Genomic DNA, 21,002 nt, shown 5'->3' with positions numbered 1-21,002 from the left:
GCTTTTGGTCAGTCCTGCATTGGTCAGGCAGTTGGACTGATGATCACTGTAGGTCCCTTCCAACAGAGATACTCTGTTCTTAGGTTCCCTCAGAAGCAGACTGCAAAATGGTGCTTTTTCTTTGCTCTACATTATAGCCATTTATATGGCAGCTGTGACTGCATCCTGTTCAAGTCATGATATATCTAGTGGAAACAACATGACTTAAATATTGATGTAATGCCGTGGTTCTGGAAGCTCTAGAAATAATACATGTAACAGTAGTTGGAGGCATTTCATTCAGAATAATTTTAAGGAACTTTTCAAATCCCGTTTTATGGCAGACACACAAATTGAGACAATCATGTGAATGTGAAAAATTATACCATACTGAATGAAAATACTTAGAATCTCATTACATTTTGAGAAAATGAGTTCTCCCATACTTGGTGTGTATCTCTGCCTTGCAGTCTTTACTAATAGCAAGATAAAACCTCTATTTTCACAAAGAATATTAGAACTCCAAATGAAGACTGCAGAAATACCAAATCATTCAATCCTTATCTGGTACAAATTGTAGTAAAATTACATATTAAAGACATTTCATCTGCAATTACATGCTAATGTTTTTAAATGGAGGATTTCATTGGTTAAGTTGAGGAACATCTTGCACAAATGCAGTATGTGGTTTGTTCAGCTTACGTAAGTTTTACATCCAGTTATCTAGGCAGTTAGAATCCAGCCTCCTTGGGTTAATGACCACCTGCAAGTGCAGTGTCAGTCCTGGATTTCACCTGCATTTCATGTACTTGAACAGAGCTTGGTTTGTTATTTGCAAAGGTAGTTGCTGTTGTTTGACCTGTGGGAAAATGAGTTTGTCAAGTTAAGTGCTCACACAATTAGTCACTGACTGGAAGCCTCAGCAAACAGCAAAAGGCTGAATGTGCAAAAGATAGAAGGGTGAATTAGCATGCTACACTCTCTCCATCCTTTCAGAGATGATGTTTCTTTGGGGAAGTTTGAACTACTGTGATCCAAGCAGTATTTATTCTGCAGATAAAGTGCAAACATCTCTCCAGCCAGCCCTAGCCTATATTTAGTAGCTAAATGTGGATCTATTTCATTACACCCGCAGTTCTATACAAATAGAGACCCAAACGGCATCCCACTGAGCTTGACAGCGAGTAGTTGATTACCATAATAATCAAGATGTAATAAAAAAACAAGTCAACACAGATGGATTCAGTGGTGATAAATCTTTTGTAGTCTGATTTTATTTTTAAAATGTGAACTTTTTAATTATCTGATACCTAGTCATCTAACTGAATTAATATAGGTCTTTCTCAGTGAGCTCCCTTCAGTTAACAAACAAAAGCAATACTTCCAAATACATACATGTAGGCTCTGGTTGTAATTTTGGACTTCAAACGTGTTGTGTATGTGTTTAAAAAAAAACATTAAAGGTGTTTCGTACATGGTAGTATTTATAATGAAACCAGATTTTAGGAAATAGTAGTTCTAAAAGTACCGACCACTATGAACTAAATGCTGGGAAAGTTGACGCTCACACTGCTGTTGCATCTTCTCCTCTCCCAGTTGGTCGTTCTTCAGCTGATGCAGTCTGCCAGTGGTGCATAATGTTTCTATTCAGGTTCTTCCAAAAAATGTTCCAAAACACGTTAGAGAGCAGTGCAGGAGTGGTGGGTAGAGCAGAGGGCAAGAGGATCTACCTCACCCAGGGTAGAGTGGGAGGCAGTGGATAAGGGAATGATAGATTTTATGCTTAAGAAAATACTTCCCCCCCCCCTCCCCAGAAAGTAGTCATTGAAAAATAAGGTGGAGTTGGCATGTAGAAATGGATGGCAGAAAAGGCCATGCTGATCCTTAAGTACCACATAGTAGCCTGCCTTCCTTAGGAGCTTGGCTGAAACCAAGAAATGCTTTAAAAGATTGAAGTAGGGCTCTTTTTAGGCTTCTGTTGTATGTTGCCAGACAACTACAAGGAGACTTAAGTCTTTAGAATAATAAAACCTCTTGCTTTGCATAATCATAAATGACATGTCTTTTAAGTTGTTAAAAGTGGTGAAGTGCAGTGTAATTTATGGATTAAATTTTGCCCTTGAATGTTTGTGAAGCTCATTATAAGGAAGCATGCTGTGTATTCAGGGAAGAAATTTGACCCTGTTGTTACGAATTTGTCTTGTACAAAGCTGATACAGTAGTGACTTAACATTAGATGGTCCAATAGGAAATTAAAGTTACTGTTTCAGCAAAACAGATGGAATTTCTCATTGTCACAGGCAAGGGAAGGCAGGTCAGATGTGTTTTACTACAGGAGTGTCTGAGTTGAGCCAGTCAGGCTAGATTGCCTTTGTATAGTCTTCAAGGGTAGAGGGGAGAGATACTTGTTTTACCTTAGAATTTACCTTAAAAGTGTTACCTTATAATGACAATACGCCTGAGCTCATTCTGTAGGTGTTGGAGACACCCCTGTATCTCAGCTTCTTCCGTGAGGGGCATGCCTACCCCTTGAATTAAAGCTATCAGGAATACAGGCAGCATTAGAAATTGAAGGATAATCTGCTGTAAAGATCTATAGTTTGCTTTATGTTTGTCTTTAAGGACAAGCATGAAGCATTCATGTCAGTCCTGTATGCTTGTTCACATCTAATCGCTGCCTGTTCCTATGTCTGTGATAGGAAACCCAAGAAATGTAACAGAAACGTGTGACAGTGGGTCCTGGAGGCAGCATGTGCTCTCTCTGGTGATGGGCTGTCCCCATCCCGGTGGCATCCCTGAGCCAGGGCTGCCAGGGTGTTTGCTTGCCAGTGGTGAGTCGAGAAACACAAATTCCCGCAGGAGAGATGGCTGCTCTTGCCTCTGGCTCTGGGGGCTTCATAAAAGCTGCTAATTGAGAGAGACCCAGAAAGCACTGGGCAATATTGCTTTTTCTTTATTTTTAACAAAACCTGCCAATTTCCAGCCTCTGAACTTCATTGGTACCAAGATTTCTGAATTTTCAGGTATCACTATCAAACCACTTGTGTAGATTTAACAAATAATATAACACTGACTTGAAATCCAGCTGTGGTCAGCAGTTTTTCATGTACCTGATAATTCATGTAGAAGATGCTTTGTTCTTTGAGTCATAACCCATGCAAATAAAGAATATAGCTTCTCTTTTCTAAAAAGTATTTTATTTTTCATGATCTTTGGTTATTGGAAGTGCATGTCATCTAATTGATAAGTACTCCTTGTGCTCGGTCTTTTTGATGTTGCTTGGTCACGGTGCTGCCAGGTGCTAATAAGTTTTTCTGGTAAACAATTAAGTGAGATTACAGTGCACTTACCTGATGTTGTATACAACAACTGAGGTCAAAAATGAAAAATAGGTCACTGACACTGAGTAATAGTTGTCAGTGGGCTTTTGGGTGACAGGGAGATGTGCTAAGCAGGCAGAGAGCATTCACAGCCCTGTCAACTTTGGTGTAGTAACTCAAGGCAGACGTGCAAAACACTTTTTATGTGGCTAAACCGGGAAGGCTTGTTAATTTTTGCCCTGCCTGATTAACAGCTTTTCATTCTGAGCTTTTAAAAGTGATTTTTGGTCTTGTTCTTTTTGTCAGGGGCAAAGCCATTGATTAATTTTATTTAATTTTCACCAAAAAAAGGATTTATACTGCCTCCTGGGGATTCACTCTCTTTTTTTAAAAAAAAATTCTGCTCATGTTAATGAAGACTCTACTTGAGTAAGTACAAGTGAAAAAAAAGTGCAGGCAGCTGTGCTTTGTGCTTTTAGGCATACAAACCAAGACTCATTTGTTATTTTCCACTCAGTGACCAAGGGTGAAAGGGGTTTGCAGGCGGTGGGAGGCATAGACTGAGAGCTCTGACTCTTGTCTGAGAGTTGAATCCTTCTCATCATGTTCCAAGAGGTGCTAAGGAACCTGCAAAGTTACTCTTGCCATCAAAAAAAGATGAAGTGAAAATGGGAGATGTCTTTTTTTGATTTTTACAGAGGAAGAGACATTTGTAAGAATATAAAAATGATACAATTAGCACCCTTTTGCACTAGGTGTTGTTTGCTGCGTGCTGCCATGCTCCTGGGGGGCGGGGGGGAAGGAAAGGCTTGCAGAGCTGCTCCTGTGGCTCATGTTTCACACCAAAATAAAAGCTGTGAATCCCCTAAGTAAAGAGCAATGAGATTTAAAAGGGAGTTTTGATGCTTTAAAAAAAATGCAACACAGCATAACAAATCCTTATTTCATTAAAAGATTATTATTTCCAGCATAGATAAGCATCTTCTAAAGGCATTGTTGATTTTCCTTGTTTCTTCAAGCTGTGTCTGTACGAATTGCCTAGTATATTCACATAACTGGAGTTAATAAATACATGACGGGTGCCAGTCTGCCCTCTGCATCTGTCTTGTGCTCTTCTTTGTCCTGTCTTAAAGGCAACCTGTTACTTCGAGACTAGGTTTCACCCTCTACCCTTGCAGTGTGTGTGCTGTCTGAATGAAATGAGTGCTGAGATGTGAGGGTGGTTTGGTCCCTCCTGGAAGGCAGCACCAGGGCACCTGTGGAAAAGCAGGTTCTCCATGGTTTATTATTCCCTTATTCAGCATACTGTAGCAAAGTGTACTTTGAGAAATAAATATTTAAATAGAATACATTTATTAGCCTATCATTTTGCAGATATGGTATTTTACCCTTGATTTACTAAAACCTGAGCCAGAGGCTTTGATACTGAAGTCAGTATGTGCGCGTAAGGCAACAGAGCACCTTGAAATAAGAGGCAGAGTCTGGTTGCCCAAACCAGGGTACAGAAAAGCAACGTTACTTACTGATACCTAAATTTTGGCCCTAGTGGAAATGAAAAATAATTTAAAAAAAAATTAAAACTCACTGATTTTGAAAAGCTAAGCGAAGTACATGATTTTTGTATGTTTAATTATAATTTTGCAACATTATGTGATGTTACGATGTAATTAGTTTAGGCAGCCAAGGTACCAACTGGAATGCTATAGTGTTGTATGAAAAATATATTCCTACTATTCTAAAATAGTTTCTTAAGTGATTTGTTTTTTTCTGCTTCCCTATAGATTAAAGCAAAAAATTATGACAAAGTGGAAAAGGTGAGTCCTATCAATATATGTACTATATTTCTGTAGCAAGAATGAGTATCTCGTGATTGGGCTAAAGCAGATTGAAAAGAACTATAGCTGTCATTGAATATGCAACTCAAAAACACAGATAAGAAGTATCACTAAAGCCAATTTGTGTAATTAAAATTACTACCAAGCTGTAATTGGTGAAGTGCGCAGAGGAATTTCCCTGCATAATTCTCTCTAGTTCCCCTACATAGCACAGAGACGACAAGTAGTTTAATTTACTCTTTCTTACAAATCTCAATCATAATTACAAAGATTAATTTAATTCATACTGTATAGCTTTAAAAGTAGAAACCTAATTTCTGTATCTGGAATCCTGATCACATCTTCTTGATGTATTAAACAGTTATTTCAGCGATGCCTTATGAAGGTTTTACACATTGATTTATGGAAATGTTACCTTTCCTATGTACGAGAAACCAAGGGGAAGCTACCTAGTTACAAGTAAGTTAACAGAGTTGCTCTGAATTATTCTAGTTATACGGTGGATTTCTTCTTGATTTTTGACTAGCGGGTGGGGGGGGACCTGGGTGGCAAACCTGCCTGGGGATCTTCAGTAGAGTGTTGGGGGGGATAATATATAATCTACATTATGAAAACATTTACTCTAAAGTTTCTTTAATTGAGCTTGCTGGATAAAACTGCTTCCTTAGTCTGGATCCATGTAACAGGGTGGGACAAGAGTGGGGGAGTAGCTGGTGTTTCCATGCCAGTTCCCTGCAGATGAGATTGGTGCTTGAGCCAACCTGAAACACACTTCTTCAGTCGGGATCTTTTGCTGTCCTTTCCCTTACTGTCCTGTTCAGAGTCTCCACAGAATTCAGCATTGGTTCTAGCTGAGGTACTGTATTTGACTAGCAATAGTAAATAGCTCAGTAATCAGAGAAGGTTTTGGAATGCATAAAAAGGCAGAAAAAACAAGTGTCCAAATTTGGGGATGTATCCTTTTTTCATCCCTTTTCAGTTGCTGCATTTTGCTTGTTTATAATCTTGTAGATGGTGTTTAATGCTTTTTCTTCTTGTTTGAGGTTTCAAGTAACATCAGTACCTTTCAGCATCTATAAACTGTTCCTCAACCTACCATAATGTCTTTGTACTATAACTGCCAAGATAACTACTGCATTAACGAGGGGGAAAAAGCAGATTTTTCTTAATTTTTACAAGACTGTTTTGAAACAATTAAAGCATCAGTGTGCCCCCTTCCCCCCATCTTTTTATCTAATTTAACTTTCTTCTATTTTTCCTGTTAATATGGTCAAGGAGGTAGTAAGGTACTGAAAGATGTCTGAGTAAAGGGAAGTGGGAGAGAGAAAAAGCTGTTTTCATTGAAACTTGACCAAGGAAATAATCTGTGAACATTTTAAATTTGGGGGGAAATACTTTGCATTTGGGGGGGGATAAGAAAACACGTGAAAGATTGTGGGCAGTTTCCAGACAGGGGAGCTACTCCTAATTGCCCCAGCCTTTTGGTGTTCCTGGAGAATTACAACAAGGTTAGGGGAATTCTGAGGAAAAAAAACAGAAACATCTTCAGCTAAGAAGATGTAGAGAACAGTTGTTTTCTGTCTTCTCAACTTCGCATAGTATACGTGGATTTCTGCTTAAGGGGGGGGTGGGGTAGGGGGAGGATCAGGAACTGTTAGTATGCTAGGTTGCCACCAATAGATTTAAATAATTTTCTTAAAAAAGCCCCAACACTAAATGCAGAATTTAAAACTATCTGAATGCTAACTCGTACTCTCAGCTGTTGAATGATACTTTTCATACCTCAGTGTTTGGTTAGAATTTGCTGCATAAAAGAATACTCTTAAATAAAGAATTTTTAAAATACTAAACGCTTGCTCTATGGTCTTTGTGGTTTGTTTTTTTCCTCAGAGAAAAAATGGCTCAGGCATATGATTTTGCTCTGGATAAGATTGGCATGGAAATCATGTCATACCAGGTATGTTTTTTTATCAAAACACATTTTACTTCTAATTTTATAACAAGTACAACTAAACATTGGTTTCATTATATGTAATATTTTCTCTCACGTAGATCTGGGTGGATTACATCAATTTTTTGAAAGGCGTGTAAGTACCTTGAAAGAATTTTTTTAAGCTCAGTTAATGTAATGTTGATGTTCATAGCAGTTATGGTCTGTAATAGCTGACGTTAATCTCTCTCCCCACTATTTAGAGAAGCAGTAGGATCTTACGCAGAAAACCAGAGGATAACAGCTGTCCGTAGGGTTTACCAGCGTGGTTGCGTGAATCCAATGATAAACATAGAACAGCTCTGGAGAGATTATAACAAATATGAAGAGGTAATCAAGAACATGAAACTTGTTTGTGACATAAAGAAAGAATAATCGTATAACCAAGTATGGTGCTCAAACTGTATCCACTAAATAATTATGTATAAGAGATGACCAGCAATATAAATGCATTTTGCACGTGCAGCATGTACCAAGACCTGTGGCAAAACTCCACAGGTACTTGAGTAAATTTTTAAATTTATTTTAAAAGTCTTTCTATAGGATACATTTCAGTTTCCCTTTTCTCACTTGGCCCGGTGGACTTGCTAGTGAATTAGAAATTGGTGTCACCAAGGATGGAGAATATTTAACATAAGCTAGAGCAGATCACTGGCAATGAGGGCTTGCTTCCCCAAGGAGGCACTCCCCTCCTTTCAGCTGCAGTTGCGCAGGGTGAGATGGTGTTCAGCTATGATGGTTTGGACTGCCTTCACAGTGTTAACTTACATGGTCTCAAGTACATAGAGAATGCATCTTGCCATCCTTCACCTGAAGCCGTTACAGCATCAATTCAGGTGAGTCTGCTGCCACACCGTCTTCAGCAAGCGTAACCTCAGCTCATTGGCCTTGCAGGCTAATTTGTAGCTGCACCTTTGTAGCAGATTTGTAAACACATTGGGTGACAGCTTGTTAACCCACCCCAGTCAGCAGAGGTGAGAATGCAGGACTGAGGGTAGATGCCCTGGTGCTCAGCACCATCAGGCAGGAGCGCTCATACAGCCCTCTCTGTCCTGCCTCGCACAGCTGGGGCACGGGTGCTGGCATGCTGTGGGTCAGCTGTGCACTGAGCAGGAAGGAAGGGACAATTCCTCTTTGTTGCTAATTATGCAAGTTATAGGCTTGGTGACCTCTGATGTTAATAGAGCCACTGCGGGACTCGCTATGGGCACCTGCAGCCACGAGTGGAGTGTGTACTGTAACAGCTCATCAGCCCATTGGTATTCAGGGATAGCTTGCTGACCACTAGGAAAAATACCCATCGGCGTCTTCTCCTGCGTAGAAAAATTCCCAATCCAACTTCCCTGTAAACCGCCTCTTGCGTTCCCACATAGCAAATGAAGGCTGTCACTGCTGGTTCCCACTGCATTCGTTAATATGCAGGGAGACTGTCAAAATGATAGCTGAAACCTGCCCTGCGGCCGGACGGCACCTGCTTCCCGCTGAGGCAGCTCTGGCTGACGCCTGTAACACCGACCCATCCCTCGGGCTGCTCGGAGCTGCTGGAAGCCGAGGGCCAGCGCTCTGCTGGGACACAGGTTTCCCTGTGTCCTGCCCTGGCTAGGCCGGTCTGGAGGGACAGGGCTGCTGCTGGCCGGTGTCCTGGCACAAGGAGGGAAATGCTCCTCACCAGAAGGGCTCTTTGAGGGGGAAGCGGTGCCCCCCATCGGTAGCCCGGCCACACAGAGGGGGTGTGCAGGGCTCTGTAGGAAAGGTTACTGGCTATCTGCTGCAACTAAAGTACTCTCAAGCTTCCCTTTAGCCTAGTCACTAGCCACCAGGTAGCAGTATCAGCCTGTCGGTCATCGGTATCTTTAATTAAACAAATGGTCAAAAGTGGTAACAGCCCTAGTGAGACAGAGAAGTGACCACCTTTGGCTCAGAAAGCTGCACAGCTGCAGCTCACAAGGCTGGCAGTGCGTCCCAGGAGAGCATTGCTGCGTTCTCAGCCCAGGCCTGGGTTAAATGGGGGCATTGGTGACTGTGCTAGCTGGCCCAGTTAGCTATCCCAGACAGAGCTTTGCACGAGTTCAGATGGTACCTTTGTTTCTGTAACGTGTCAGTACCTAGCTCGGGTGCCCGGAATAGGACTGAAAGCTGCGCTCACCTGCCCGGAAGTCCTGGCAAGCCACGCCAGCGAAATCTACCTGGACGCAGGTGTGAACAAAAGGGTGGTTGCTTCTCCTGCCATAAGCGTGGTTCTTTGAGATTTTGTTCATGCCTGGGACCCCATGGCTGGGTCTCTGTTGCTGATGTTGAGGTGTGGGTTGCGCCTGGGCGCCCAGCTGCCCCTCATCCCCCGCTGCTCTTGCTTAGCAGCACGGCACCGCCCTCTGCACCGGTGCGTGGTCCTGGGGGGCTGGCACTCTCTGCAGTGACAGGTCTCGAGTCTCAGCTGACAAAGGTACCCTATGGCAGGGTGTATGTTGAATATAATCTCTCTTAAAAGCTGTCAGTTACATCAGGAGCAGAGAAGTCAGAGCTTTGAGCTTGGAGGTCAATCTCTGTTACTACTTGTCCAAGAAAACAGAGTTGCTCATACGCTGTCTCAGTCTGCGCCTGGTGAACAGCATGCGGCAGCAAGGCAGGGAGCTGGGACTCGGACTAGGCGCTGACCATGATTCAGAAGGAAAAATGCAAACCACAAATACATTCTTTCCACTTTCACCCAGCAGGTTTATGCAAAGTTTATTGTATTTTTGAAAGCTGGAAGTAATTAAAAATACACTGAAGTGTTTCAGGTCAGTTGGGTTTTAGTAGTGAGTTTATTCTCTGATAAATCAGTTCTTGCCCATACGTTCATTAGGAGAAACGCAGTACCTTCCAAGATCAGTTTTTAAAATAACTGTCCTTCGTTGCTCACTTTTGCATCCACTTTCAAGTTTTTTTCTGGATCAAGTCAAATTCGATATTTCCAAAGTGAAATTGCACATTCCCAATTCCTTTTGTCACCCTTCTCCAGGGCATCAATATTCACTTAGCGAAGAAGATGATTGAAGACAGGAGTAGAGACTATATGAACGCACGACGTGTAGCAAAGGTACAACCTTCTTTTGACTTTTCTTTCTTCTATTTAATTCTACAAACTAGCATTAAACTTGGTTTTATTTTCAAATAAAAATGTGCATTAGAGTAAAAAGTTTGGGTATGGTAAAACATTTGTATGGTTTTTATAAAGCGTAACCAAAGTGTTTAGTGTGTTTAAATCTGCTGCTCACAAATGCTTCTGTTTCAGGAATACGAGACTGTGATGAAAGGTCTGGACCGCAATGCCCCCTCTGTCCCCCCCCAAAATACCCCCCAAGAGGCTCAGCAGGTAGACATGTGGAAGAAATACATCCAGTGGGAAAAGAGCAATCCTCTGCGTACAGAAGACCAAACTCTCATAACAAAAAGAGGTAAATAGGTACTGCGCTAGGGCATAAAGAATTGCATTTCTTATGCAAAACTCCGCGAACGACCTCCAGCATAAGTCACGACGTGGTTTAGTGTTCAGGGATCACGCTGGAGCAGAAGTTGATCAAGTTTCTTGAATTGTGTGGGTGATTTTTTTAAACTACTCTTCCGTTTTTGCTCAAGCCAAGCTGAAAGTAGTACATGGATTGTGGGGGACAGCGCTGTAGTCATGTGCCACTCAGCTTTCGTTGGAGGTCAGGAAACAAGTGGATCACAGCTGGGTTTTATGACTGATGTTCTTGAATGAGTTCTGCTTCTTCCTCTGTAGGGGAGGCAGGTTTTAGTGGTTACGAGGCCACAACTTGAATCCTGTGTTCAGTTTTGGGCCCCTCACTGCAAGAGGGATGTAGAGGGCTGGAGCATGTCCAGAGAAGGGCAATGGAGCTGGGAAGGGGTCTGGAGCACAAGTCCGATGAGGAGCAGCTGAGGGAACTGGGGTTGTGTAGTCTGAAGAAGAGGGGACTCAGGGAACCTTACTGCTCTCTACAACTGCTTGAAAGGAGGTTGTAGGCAAGTGGGGGTCGGTCTCTTCTCCCAGATAACAAGCGACAGGACAAGAGGAAACACCCACAAGTTGCACCAGGGGAGGCTTGGTGTGGATATTAGGAAAAATTTCCTCACTGAACAGGTTGGCAAGTACTGGAACAGGCTGCCCAGGGAGGTGATTGAATCACCATTCCTGGAGACATTTAAAAGATGCGTAGATGTGGCACTCGAGGGACATGGTTTAGTGGTGGACTTGGCAGTGCGAGGTTAACGGTTAGACTTGATGATCTGAAAGGTCTTTTCCAACCTAAATGATTCTATGATTCTATAAAGTTCCTGGCAATAAAAAAGAACTGCAGTTGTGTTTGTTGTAGTCAAAGCAAATTAGTGTTAATATTGTCTGATTTATTTGCTGGGGTTTGTATTTCATACTTCCGTCGTCCAAGATGGTACCATTTCTGCGCTAACAAGGAGTATTTCTTATGGTTTTTCCCCCCAGTTATGTTTGCCTATGAGCAATGCCTTTTGGTTCTGGGACATCACCCAGATATCTGGTATGAAGCTGCACAGTACCTCGAGCAATCTAGTAAACTGCTAGCTGAAAAAGGGGTAAGCACATCGCCGTGGGCTTCCTTTCTTATTTCATTACTTTGACATGGTGTACTGTTAATTTTTCCTCAATTACTTAAGAACCAAGGAGGGGGGTGTGGAAAACATTTAACACCATAAGCTGTAGCATGTTCAGAATTTTAAAATCGGGGCTGTTTTAAGAAATAAACACGTGCATTTGAAATAAGAATTATGAAAAACTATTTTAGTGTTGGCCAATTTTAGGTCTGGGGGATGAGGGTTGGGGTTGGCCTGATTTTGTGATTCCTTAAGTACTGGGGAGGAGATTATCACTTTATTGGAGCACTGCATGGAAGTTCCCTGGGACTTTTCACACACAGAAAATATTCCATAGCTTGGCCGTCATTGTCACAGATGCTGAACAATTGTATTATCATACTTATTTTATAACAGGACATGAACAATGCTAAACTTTTCAGTGATGAGGCTGCTAATATTTATGAAAGAGCGATCAGCACTTTATTAAAGAAGAATATGCTTCTTTATTTTGCATATGCAGATTATGAAGAGGTGAGCAAAAATAGTGATGTACTGATGTTAAAACCCAAAGACATCTCCCATTAATAATGTCATTTATTTGAAACATACTGAATACACAGAATTTGGTAGAATTAATTTACTGATTCTTCTAGCCTTTACCTCTTTCAGTGTTTCTGAGACTGAGCTGACAAAATGAAAAGGAAAGGCCCACTGTATGAGCTACAAAATTTTTGAAAATCTGTTGTCTTCCCACTTAAATATTGACTATATTTTTCAAATTACTATGAAATTGAAAGGCTGATAGATTTACATTTACTGGAGCATCAGCCTCTTCACTTGAAATGGGGATAAAGAACACCTTTCCTAACAAATTCTTGGGGGGTTAATGTTTGTATTTGCACGGCTGTGACGGAAGATGGGAGGCATGCCCCATACTGCAGCTTTCTTGGGAATCTCTACCCAGGCTGCCACCTTACTGCAGAGCATCCACGAGTAATGCTTCAACAGTCGTTGGGTTTGCACGTGAACCATCAGGAATAAAGGCTGTCTCCCAATGATGAGATGAGGACTATGGGGTCCTCTGCAGGATTTATTTTGCCCACTTATAACATGGGAGAGTCCATGGAGGTCCAGGAAGATCCCAAGGACCACAGGAAAAAAAACAAACAAAAAACAAAAACCCCTTTGCCCTTAAAAAGAAAAGCCTTCCTTGGCTTTCAGTGCAGCCTCTTGTATCCCAAGTGTACTAGCTATTTAGACTTTTTTTTAGGGTTGCACAATACAACTTGGGAGGGCTGAGCTGGCAGGGAATGCAATGAATTAGTTGGAGAGCAAAGAAGCTGGTTTTCCAAGCTGTCTGCACATTACTTTTAGATAGAGGTAAACAGTCCTTTTATCTCAAACACCTACAGTGGCAGTTCTGCTGCGGTATTCCTAAATTAGAAAAAGACTTCAGAGACTCTTGAAAAGCATCATGTACATAAGTACTAGTGAGATATTAATGTGAGAAGTAAAGAAATGACTGCACAAGACGGAAAATGCACCTGAGTGTAGGGACTACCATACCTAGTGTTCAGCTGGGGAAAAAAGGAAATGGAAAAAATTGAGTGTTTTCTTCAGACTGATTTTTGCATTCTCACAGGTGATTTATAATAGTATCACCAAGCAGCCTGTATTTCCCTTTTATTTACTTAGAGTCGAATGAAGTATGAGAAAGTGCACAGCATATATAACCGGCTCCTGGCGATTGAAGACATTGATCCCACTCTGGTAAGATGATCCTTAGTATTGAGTTTTTCCACATCCCTATAGATAGTCTTGAGCACGCACAAAGAATGGGGAAGTACTTACAGGAGTTCGTTGGGTCACAAGGATGATTGAGCGGGTGGAGTACTGAGATGACAGAATTAGATTAAAATTTCAGCAAGGTTGATAATTATAGCCTTTAATCCACTTAGATACACTGTCATGTGCACTTTTCTCCTCTGTCTCTCTTGGAAAATCTCTTAGAACAAGCAATGAAGTTGCATTAAAGATTTCATGACACAGCTCGTAAGAACTGGTGTATGTTCTGTTGGCTCAACTACGATTTCACTTTCCTTCCCTTAACTCATGAAAAACATGCTGCTTTTGCCCATTATCTTCTCTGCATAGAAATACACCATCCTGTGTACATACAGTTTGCAAATTAATTTGTAATGCGCCATGTAAGTATCAAAGAGTATTGTGTACATCTCCTTAAGTTACATAGTAAACAACACTGTCTGTAGTGCCAGCTGTGGTGGTACTGAACAAATGGTGTGAGAAGTAACCTGCCTTCAAAAAGTTATTTAGTTTATAAATAGACATGAGAAGGAAAAAGAATGTCTGAGGTCTAAAATTAAACAACAGGTCAGTGTCAGAGGAAAGGTATCCATTTACTGACACTTTCAATTCATTGAAGACAGATCATAACGCTTCCCAAATATGCATTTTCTGAGAAACCGTGTACCGGTTCCTCCTGTTTGAGGAATGCTGTTATTTGTGATCTAATTCAGAGTGAAGGAAAGCTAAATCCCAAAGAAATGCAAATCACAAATTGGCCACTGAATTAAAGAGCACATTCATTATTTCCTTGATTGGGTATAAATATTTGCAGACAGGATAATTTGTATCTTGGATTGTATAGCGTACAGTAAAAAGCTTCGTCAGGCCTTTGGACTGTTCTTTAGCCTTGCGGATGTCTTCACTTTATGGGAAAGATACCATTTTTACAGTAAGCCTCTAGTTCTCTGAAGGCAGCAGCTTATGTAAATTACATTCATCTACTTACCTCCCCTTCCTTGAAAAATCTGTGTATTAACTGTTAGCATTTCAAGGGATCGGTCTTGGGTATATTCCATTTTTTTGAAAAAGTATGTAAAAAGCTTTGCCTCAGTATTTATAGCAAAACAACACAGAGGTACAACACAGTCTTTTTTCTATTGTGACTTACTAGCTGTGTTTTGTGAGTAAAGATTATTTCAGATATAGTAAAAAACTTTATTATATCCTAGTATTCTTTGTTAGTACTGATGCTATATAAATATTAATATGCACCTTAGGTTTATATCCAATATATGAAGTTTGCAAGGCGAGCAGAAGGCATAAAATCTGGAAGAATGATATTTAAGAAAGCACGGGAGGATGCCCGGACCCGCCACCACGTCTATGTTACAGCAGCTTTAATGGAGTATTATTGTAGTAAGGTAATCATAGGTGTTCCATTTGATACTAAGTGTCAGGAGGGTGTGTAGCTCACTGAAGCTAATAACATTTTTATTTTTTTTTCTAATGTTTGCAGGATAAGTCTGTGGCCTTTAAGATTTTTGAGCTAGGGCTGAAAAAATATGGAGACATTCCAGAATATGTACTGGCATATATCGACTACCTTTCTCACCTTAATGGTAAGCTTTAAGCTTTGAGAGGTCTAATGCATCGGTCTGCCTCCTCAGCGAGTTTAGGTTCAGGCCAAGTTCTTTGTATTTTAGTTTTGAGTCTTCTTGAAGAGCAATGAAGCCTCTTCATGAAACTCGGCAATTAATTTGAAAACAAAACCTGCTTTTTTGTCCTTATTGAAGTTCCAGAAGTACGGTGACATTAGCTCCTGATTCTACTGAATAGAGTGAGCTTTCCGAATTGTAACTCACTTGCATTGCAGCAGTTTTACAGCATCTGTTGCACAGTGGGAAGTACATTGAGGGGAAAAAAGGTCTATAGGAGGTTGAAATCAGCGTGAGAGGAGCGATGGATTAGTTGGTCTCTACTAGAATTAATTTAAACTCGCTCTCCTCAAATAGGTGAGATAAGAAAGGTATAAAAGCAACATGGGAGTCCCAGGGGAGCTGGTTTGCAATGCAGAGAGCAGGGCACAGGCACGGCACGGGGGGCTGAGGAGCCCTGGGCAGGGGCTGGCGGGGCAGCAGCAGGTCGCTGTGTGGGATTCCCTGATGCAGGAGTCAGTAGCGATGTTGTGAGGTGCTGCGGGGAGCAGGGCCTGGCAGAGACCTTTGCGTCCAGCTGTCCTGGTCCATGTTTCGTTTAAACAATTAGGCAATTAGAGAAGAGGGGGAAAGAGCGCTTTGTCCCAGGCTGCTCTTCTGCCCAGTCCTCTCTGCCAGGTACCTATTAGATTTTCTGATTTCTTCAGGCATTTCTTAAAGCATTCAATACTCTAGCTCAGTATTTGTAGCAGAAGAACACAGAGCATTCCGTAGGCACCAGGCACGTCAGTCTCTCCTGTCAGACCACAATAGGTGTGGGGGTTTTTTGCCCCAGGCTCTGAAAGTCTGAACAGATTTAGAGCTTTTTTTTCTCCTGTGAACAGGGATTTTTTTTTGGCCTGTGAAAGTATATTTAACTTTGCAAGAAATTATTTTCACTCTATGTGAATATTTGCAATGCCTTTCCATAGACTGCCAACAGAAAAAAATACCTTAAAACTTGCGGGTGTGTTGCTCTGTCTTAGCAACCCAGCTGACTTTACTGAAAAAAAACCCCAAGAAAATTGATCTCTGAACTCCTGTAAATGTAAGACGTGGTAAAATGGACAGCGAGAGAGACAGGGCAGAAGGTTTTAAGGTTTTAAGAACAAACTCCCCAAACCACTCCATTCCCCCAGCTGGTAATGTACAAAGGCTGACTGCTCACCGGGAACCAGGTCTAGTGATTTTGGGAGGACTTCTGAGAAATGTACAAGCATATTTAAAAGGAAAGTAATGAATGGAAAGGCCAAATGTAAAATTACTGAGATATGCCTTTATGATAATCAAAGAAAATGGAAAAAAAACCCAGAGAACCTGAAGAGATGCCAAGCAGTAGGTGTGCTGTTACAAAAGAACTTGTATTAGGATGGGTTTGTTGCTATCAACAAAAGTAAACTTTCAAATAACAAACTCACCGTAGGATTTAACATTGGTGAAGTTTTCAGTAGGCGTTCAGATTTTTTTTCTACTTACTGAAATTCAAATCCAGGTATCAGAATGTCAGCTGTACGTTTAATTCAATGTAAACATTTCTTTGAATGGACATGATTTTAAGTTGTCTTTAATATATTTTACTCAGTGTGATTTTTCTTTTTTTCTTTCTATTTTTAAAGAGGACAATAATACAAGAGTTTTGTTTGAACGTGTTTTAACTTCAGGGAGCCTTCCACCTGAGAAATCTGGGTACGTCTGCAAAAGCAGTTTCACTACACTAAAAAAGATACATAACCCCTTTCAACTACAAACACCCCAAAGAAATTAGAAAAATGAACAGCAGGCCAAAATTAGGTACATATGTTCCTTCCCCTCTTCTTGGTGTCTAAAACAGTAACAACCGTGGCAGGTTTGTGGAAGTCCCCATCCCACCTGCAGTGAAGTTTGTTAATTTATTGCCTTTAAAACCTCACTGACACAGGACTGTTGGGGATGGAGTGCAGAACCCTCCTGCACAGTGAGGATTCCGTGGTGTGAGCCGGTGGCGTGGCTAATGATGTGTATCGCTCACCAGACGTGTGCGTTGGGTAGATGGGAGGGGGAGCTGAGACCATCTTTAGGAGCATTATGTTAGAGAAGGCGACTCAGGAATTTATTAAGGAGAATGCCGAACAGCTCCCAGCCAACTGAAAATAAAATAGGGAAAGAACCAGAGAAGGCTTGCTTTAACCACTCACCGCCACAATTTCATTACTACTTCTAAAAATTTATTTTGCTGAAAAAACGCTTGTCAAACCCTCAGCAGTCCAAGTGTTCACCGTTATTATTCTGGTAGACATAGGCATCAAAACTGAGAAATCAAACATCACAGTGCTGTGCACGTTCATTCTGCACTTTAATTCTGATGCTTTGTGAGAAGTATTTTTATGTCCATTTTAAAAGTGAGAAAAAGCAAGAATTTAAAAGCTGAATCTTCCTCGAAGGTGAACTCCAGAGCTAAAATGAAGGTTGAATCAAGTCCAGAAATACAGTCAGGTGTTGCTTAAGTTATGTAGGAGATTTTCCACATAGAAATAAGCAGTAACTCTGATATTTGGAGCAATGTAAAATTCTGCAAGTGCTGCCTGTTGTGTTACAGTGTATTGCTCTTGCCTGCTAGATTTTGGTAGTCTGTGCCAAGGAACCAAATCATATGAAAAGTCCTTCACATATCAGGATCAGAGTGAGATTCTGTGTAGCGGGATGAGTAAAGTTTGTGCATCTTACATCGATGATAAAAACTTACCTCGAGTGCTGAAGTCATTTACACCTTTCTAATCCCTTCCTTTCCACAACAAAGGCCTTTACAATTCACTAGATTGAAAGCTTCTACAGAAATACATAAGGCACTGGGAAGGTAATGCATGTTATAGATGCATCTAAAGTAAATAATAGAAGTGGTCATGTGTTCCCAGATCACCTCCTTCAATCTCTCCTCTCATCTGTTTTTTAATTGGGTCATGATCAGTAATTCAGTCTCCTTCAGCAACTCTCTATTTATCTGTTCTTTTATAGGGAGATCTGGGCTCGGTTTTTAGCTTTTGAAAGTAACATTGGTGATCTAGCTAGTATACTGAAAGTTGAAAAACGGAGGTTTACAGCATTCAAGGAAGAATATGAGGGTAAAGAAACAGCTCTGCTGGTAGACAGGTATAAGTTCATGGATTTGTACCCTTGCTCTGCTAGCGAACTGAAGGCCCTTGGTTATAAGGTAAGTGGGTAAGAGCGCTTCATTTTACTGTTATTCTTTTCAGTCCTAGCAAACTGAAGCAGTATCTTGTTTAGCACTTGCTTTACACTTTTTTCCCTTGATAGAAAAGAGGTAGAGCAGGCCTGGGACGCCTCCTCCTTGTCCTGCTGGCCAGCAGAGTGCCGGGCACTGTGGGCCAAGGGCAGAAAGGAGCCAGGAACACGACTAACAGATGCAGCTTCTGTGTTCCTATTTACCCCTCATCTTCCCGTGGAAAGGGTGATGCGTTAATGCCGTCGCCACTCAGCTGCAGGCCTCCGACTTAAACCTGAGCCCCTTCAAAAACCAAAATTCTTTTGGAAGCTTGTAGAACCAGCTCATCTGTATGAAACGCTGCAGGCTGCCCTTCCACTCCAGCCGGCAAAACTCCGCTCGCTTCATTGAGAACTGTATCAGAACAAGCATGCTGCAGTCCCAGTGACTGCTGCAAGTGGCTGAGGAAAATTATCCATAGGGATCAGTGGCTGCCTGCTTTTTTTCAGTCGTTTATTATGGCTAAAATGCTTTAGTGCTGCTATTTGGAATTTTAAGTCTAGGCCAGGGACCCGTATCTGGTGGTCTTCCATCAGGTTTCTGACCACATGTATTTTAACTTCTATTTTAGTCATGTGGAAGGCCGTAACACTTCGGAAACCATTAGAATAGAATCAAATAATGATTTTTTTATTATTTAAAAAAAAAACAACAAACATGGTGTAAAATAGGCTGCTAGAGAAGCAGAAGCAGCTCTGTTGTTAGAGGAACTGCTGTTTCCCATTTGTATGAACAGGAAGAGAGCCTTCAGTTCCGATCTCAAAAATAGGGCCTCAGCTGCCGTTTATTTCTTACACAGAAAAGTAATTTTGGAAAAATACAGAAGTCATTAAAGTTAGCAAAGCAGCCGAACTGTTGGTCTTCACACACTTGTAAAATGATCAGATAGGTGGAAATAAGAGTCACGCTGAGCCACTGAATACTCTTAACGCAGTCGGGACAAAGTTACCTTGAAGCTCCAGGTGTGCTGCCAGGAACACATCTTGATAAACGCCCACGAGTTGGTGCGTACCTAAGGTGATTTAGCCCTCAGGCTGATTTCTGTTGCTTATAATGTGCCAAAACATAATCCTGTTTGAACTGATGCTTTGCACACCTGCTGACTGCCTTATGCTTTATTTCTTTTCCAGCTAAAGCAATCTAGGGAATGAAATGAGGGAGAAATCATAGTTGTGAAGGCCTAGTGGTCTGCACCTGTTCGCCTAAATCTTTTTAACCCAAAAAAAGGACCTACTCAAAAATGACAAACATGGTCCCATTCAGTAACAAAACCAAGTGTTTCCACTCCCAGCTGGGACACTGCAGGACTAAAATATTGGATGAAAATGTGCAAGTTTTGCCCAGATGGCCTTCTAAGAGGACATCTGAAATGATAATGATGACAAAGTGAGAATAAGCGACTGGTCTGGAGAGATGTTTTGTTCTGTAATTTAAACCAGCAACATGATCATGCCAAGCTCAGTGCTCTCTAATTGGCTTTTGCAGGATGTCTCCCGTGCCAAGCTGGCAGCTATAATTCCAGACCCTGTGGTTGCACCTTCCATCGTGCCTGTTCTCAAAGACGAAGTAGACAGAAAACCTGAATACCCCAAACCAGACACTCAACAAATGATTCCATTTCAGCCAAGGCACTTAGCACGTAAGTCAGATGTTCAGTCAGAAGTGGTTATATTTCACCTGGCAGCAAGTTATTAACCTCTGTGTTTGGCAAACCTAATCACAGAGACTTTCCTAGTCTTCAGTCATCTGAACGCGTACTTAAATTTTAGGCTGTTATTTAATTGGCTTGCTAAAGGCGTATGTACTTTACTGAATACTAAGGTCACATGGAAATAAATATAAGTAGTTTGAGGTCTGGTAAATGGTAATAAGCTGTTACACACACTGCTTATAGACCTCAGATCACTGACTAAACAATATGTAATTAGTAGAGGCAAAAGTGACAGGGTAGTAATTATTTGCATCAAATAATAGTGCTGCAAAGGCAGTTCGAGTCTAGCTGTCTTGCAGTGGCTTCATACAGGTTTTTTCCCCACAGCTCCAGGTTTACATCCTGTCCCGGGTGGTGTATTTCCCGTTCCACCGGCAGCTGTAGTCCTCATGAAGCTCCTGCCACCTCCTGTTTGTTTTCAGGTTTGTTTTAATGAATTCTGAAAACTTGACGAAGTTGTAGAAGAGGTTCTGTTTTAACAGAACCACAGTGTGTATCACTCTATTGAAAATAATGTTCTAAACTTTTTCTCTTTTTTTTTTTTTTTGGGGGGGGGGGGTAACAATTCAGGGTCCCTTTGTTCAAGTGGATGAGCTCATGGAGATATTTAGAAGATGCAAACTTCCAGACAGTAAGTTATTTGTTCGCTCTGGAGTCTGTGATAGTGCTGCATATGACTTTGTTTTACATATGGATATTGCTGTCTAAAATCCAGACCTCATTTACAGATGCGTAATTATTATTTAAGAGTATACTGTTGAACTGGCTACGTTTGTAGGTTGGAATCAGCATAGACATGTTTGTACATTTAACTCTGG

The 21,002-nt window shown here is 41.3% G+C and overlaps 1 protein-coding gene across 4 annotated transcripts in view; it reads left to right on the top strand.

Moving 5' to 3' along the window:
* The window catches only part of CSTF3 (cleavage stimulation factor subunit 3), a 50,713-nt gene that overhangs the window by 28,214 nt on the left and 1,497 nt on the right, over positions 1-21,002 (top strand). For all 4 annotated transcript variants that reach the window (XM_055722835.1, XM_055722837.1, XM_055722836.1 and 1 more), the window contains 17 exons: positions 5,081-5,113; positions 5,496-5,593; positions 7,025-7,091; positions 7,187-7,221; positions 7,328-7,454; positions 10,126-10,203; positions 10,399-10,561; positions 11,605-11,714; positions 12,129-12,245; positions 13,410-13,484; positions 14,798-14,941; positions 15,037-15,139; positions 16,831-16,900; positions 18,206-18,401; positions 19,959-20,112; positions 20,512-20,606; positions 20,755-20,815. In XM_055722835.1, coding sequence (XP_055578810.1) covers positions 5,081-5,113; positions 5,496-5,593; positions 7,025-7,091; positions 7,187-7,221; positions 7,328-7,454; positions 10,126-10,203; positions 10,399-10,561; positions 11,605-11,714; positions 12,129-12,245; positions 13,410-13,484; positions 14,798-14,941; positions 15,037-15,139; positions 16,831-16,900; positions 18,206-18,401; positions 19,959-20,112; positions 20,512-20,606; positions 20,755-20,815 — 1,726 coding nt within the window. The remainder of the gene's footprint in view (positions 1-5,080; positions 5,114-5,495; positions 5,594-7,024; positions 7,092-7,186; positions 7,222-7,327; positions 7,455-10,125; positions 10,204-10,398; positions 10,562-11,604; positions 11,715-12,128; positions 12,246-13,409; positions 13,485-14,797; positions 14,942-15,036; positions 15,140-16,830; positions 16,901-18,205; positions 18,402-19,958; positions 20,113-20,511; positions 20,607-20,754; positions 20,816-21,002) is intronic.

This window comes from Falco cherrug, chromosome 10 (assembly GCF_023634085.1).
Source record: "Falco cherrug isolate bFalChe1 chromosome 10, bFalChe1.pri, whole genome shotgun sequence".
NCBI lineage: Eukaryota > Metazoa > Chordata > Aves > Falconiformes > Falconidae > Falco > Falco cherrug.
The sequence above is the reverse complement of the archived record's forward strand: the minus strand, read 5'-3'. Positions and strand labels throughout refer to the sequence as shown.